General features: G+C 53.7%; 1 protein-coding gene across 2 annotated transcripts; it reads left to right on the top strand.

The window, feature by feature from the left end:
* Window positions 1-3,102, top strand: NDUFC2 (NADH:ubiquinone oxidoreductase subunit C2). 2 transcript variants are annotated; one of them, XM_062514029.1, is made up of 3 exons: window positions 1-157; window positions 1,081-1,215; window positions 1,673-3,102. In XM_062514029.1, the coding sequence occupies exons 1-3, from the start codon at window positions 19-21 to the stop codon at window positions 1,729-1,731; spliced, it is 333 nt and encodes a 110-aa protein (XP_062370013.1). In that variant the 5' UTR covers window positions 1-18; the 3' UTR covers window positions 1,732-3,102. The 2 variants fall into 2 exon arrangements, with proteins under 2 accessions (XP_062370013.1, XP_062370004.1); XM_062514020.1 differs by having other exon boundaries at window positions 1,081-1,227; window positions 1,682-3,102.

Here is a 3,102-nt window from a genome sequence, read left to right as displayed (position 1 = left end):
CTTCGGCGGGCGGCAGCCATGGCGTTCCTGCCCGACGAGTCGCGGTCGCTGCCGCCGCCGCCGCTCCTCAACAAGGGCTCGGTGTGGCTCGGGTTCGCGGGGTGGCTGGCGGCGCTGCTGGACAACGCCTTTAACCACCGCCCCATCTTGAGAGCCGGTGCGGGGGAACGGGGAGAGCCTGAGGGGAGGGGGAACGGAGCGGGTGCGAGGGGAGGGTGAGGAGCTGGGGAAGGGGCTGGGGGGGCTTGAGGTCACTGAGGAATAAATGAAGGGGGGAAAGGGGAAACAGCTAGGAATGAGGGGCTGGAGAGGACGTGGGGGCGGGCGGGCGGATTTGGGGTGACCTTGAGGGTTCCCGGGGCTGGCAATGGGGAGGAACCCCCGAGATCCGAGGATAGGAGTGGTAAAGGGAATATGTGGGCCTGGGAAAGGGGGTTTGGGATTTGGGGTGACTCTGAAGGATAATTAAAGTGGAGGGAAGGGAAAACAGGCAGGAGTGAGGGGCCAGAGGAGGTATAGCGGCTGCAGGAACGGATATATGGGATTTGGTGTGACCGTGAGGGAGGTAAGGGCTGGGGAAGGGGAGGGAGCGCTGAGGTGTGGGAATGGGGAGATGGAGGGAGCATGTGGGCCTGGGGAAAGGGAGTGTGGGTCTTGGAGTCACTGAGGGATAAGTGAAGCGGGGAGGGGAAGAGAGGGAGCCCTGAGTTCGGGGCGGCTGTTGGAGGGGAAAGGCGTTCTCTGTGCGATTGTGGGGATGGCAGTCAAAGGAGTGGTGTGACCTGGGAGCCCTGAAATGAGGGATTTGTTGGCACGGGGGGATTGGAAGTAATTGGAAAGGGCTGGGAAAGGGATGTCGTTTGGAGGTGGAGAGGATCTGAGGTGACTTCCTGAGGGGTATGGGTGGTGGGAAGGAGCCCTGAGGAAAGGGGGGCTGTGGGAGGTGTGGGTGCTGTAGGGACCTTGGCAGGGGTGGAGCAGGGAGAAAGGAGTGTCTGGGGAGCCTGGGGAAAGCGGGGCCCCGCCTGAGGCTCCCGGGGAGCTGGGAGAGGTCGGGACAGTTCCTCTCTCCTGCTGCAGGCATTCACCGGCAGGTCCTGTTCGCCAGCCTGGGCTGCTTTGTTGGCTACCAGCTTGTGAAACGCACCGAGTACGTGTATGCCAAGGTGGACAGAGAGCTGTTGGAGTACATCAGGCACCACCCGGTGGACTTCCATGCATCAGCAGGTACACTCAGCTGGTATTTTAAGAGAGACCTCAGCCTGCCATGACCTGTGTGTGAAGATGTTGCTGGGCTAAGGCTTCCCTCCTCCTTCACAACCTAACTTCCAGAAGTCTAAAGGATTTTCTACAATGGCAAATTTGGGTGAAAATGGTCCATTTTCTAATACAACATGCTTGGGTAACTCTGGCTGTTAGATTGTGTTCTGCATCATGTCATGTTGGAAGGGGTATGTAGAAATGAAAAGCTGTTACTGCTGAGATTCCTCCACAGGGACCTTGTGAGAGCCATATGGGAAAAAGAAGAAAATGTTGTGCATTAAGTTACAAGAGCAAGCTAATGGTTTGCTGTGGGTAGCAAAAATCAGATTTTTGGTGGCTTTGTTAACATCAAAGATTTAATATGAAACATCTTCTGAACGGATCTGAAATACTGATTGGATTTTCCCACCTCTTGCAGACAAGAAAAGAATAGGGCAGCTCTTGGAGGATTTCCACCCAGTTCGTTGAGGATTTCTCCAGTGGCAACACATCACAGGATGAATTCCTGCCATCCTGAGAATTTCAGCAAGGTGGCTGCAACTGTTGAACCGTCCATTGCTTAAAAGATGAAACTTTACTCAATTTCATGTAATAAAAGCTTGGTTAAATTGTTAGTGTTTAATTATTTGCTCTTCTGTTGCTTTATGGTTTGTCAATACGTGGATGACTGATATTTGTAAAAGAAAAATAACTTTGATTAGTGCTTTTGTTCCAGTTGTTTTAATTGCAAGAGTGGAAAGTTGTTCACACAGCATATATTGTGTAAAACCCAGAGAGCAGTTCTGTAAGTTCGTCTTTTTTATTTCCCAGTGGCATTTCTCCTGACCCTTGAACATGTTTTTGGCCAGCCCCTGCAGATGCTGTGCCAAAGTCTCGCTGTGAAATTCATTCTGAACAGCAAACAAAATACATGCTCTCCCTAATTAATTCCATCTCTTATGTTTTTTGTTATGATGTTGCATTTTCTTTGCTGAAAATAAGGATCCAGCCTTTCTGCTTTCTCAGTTGGTTTCCTAAATCCAAACCCTGATCAAATTTGGGAATGAAGAGGTAGTGCTGGTTTGCGATTTGGAGATTATTATTCATTTACAATTTTGGGTCCAAAGTGGGCTTTATCTCTTGTCTTCCTCACACTGAGCCCTGTGCCAGGTCACTGCTCTCTGATGGATATGATGTCTCCAAACAGATTTAAAGGAAGCACTGCCACCCTGATCTGCTTCAACAATGTGTAAGGAGAAGATCTTTCCCCACGGTGGCCGGCAGCAGTGCGGGTGCCCTGGGAGCCTGTCCAAGGCGGCACAGAGTCAGCACCCCCTGCCATGCTGCAGGAGCCTGATCTGCCCTGTCTGCCAACATCCCACCGGGAGCAGTGCAGAAACCTCTTATCAGTGGTGGCCAGCAGCAATGGCCAGCAGCAGTGGCCAGCAGCAGGGCACCGTCAGGGCTTGACGCATCCCGGGGGCAGCGTGGTGCAATGCCCTGCAATCGGAGCAGGCAGAAGGCTCCTGTGACACACCGGGCTGGCAGCCAGCTGCAAGGACAGCGGCTCTCAGAGAGACCCACGGGTCCTGGGGGGATGCAAGCGGCCCACAACACGTCAGCAAACTCTTCCAGCTGTCCCAGGTCACAAGCCTTGTGGGACATCCTACATCTCCCATTGGTCGTGTCCAGCAGCCGCCGTCAGTGCTTCACCCCGTGTCCTGCTGTGAACTTCCCTGGGGCACCACGAGCCTCTCCAGCTGCTGAGCTCTGCCCAAGCCCAAAGCCACCCCTACAGGTGACTGCAGGTGTCCCTCGCTGTGGCACCGGGGCCCACGCAGCCACTCACTCACTTCCCCA

This window comes from Cinclus cinclus, chromosome 2 (genome assembly GCF_963662255.1).
Source record: "Cinclus cinclus chromosome 2, bCinCin1.1, whole genome shotgun sequence".
NCBI lineage: Eukaryota > Metazoa > Chordata > Aves > Passeriformes > Cinclidae > Cinclus > Cinclus cinclus.
The sequence above is the reverse complement of the archived record's forward strand: the minus strand, read 5'-3'. Positions and strand labels throughout refer to the sequence as shown.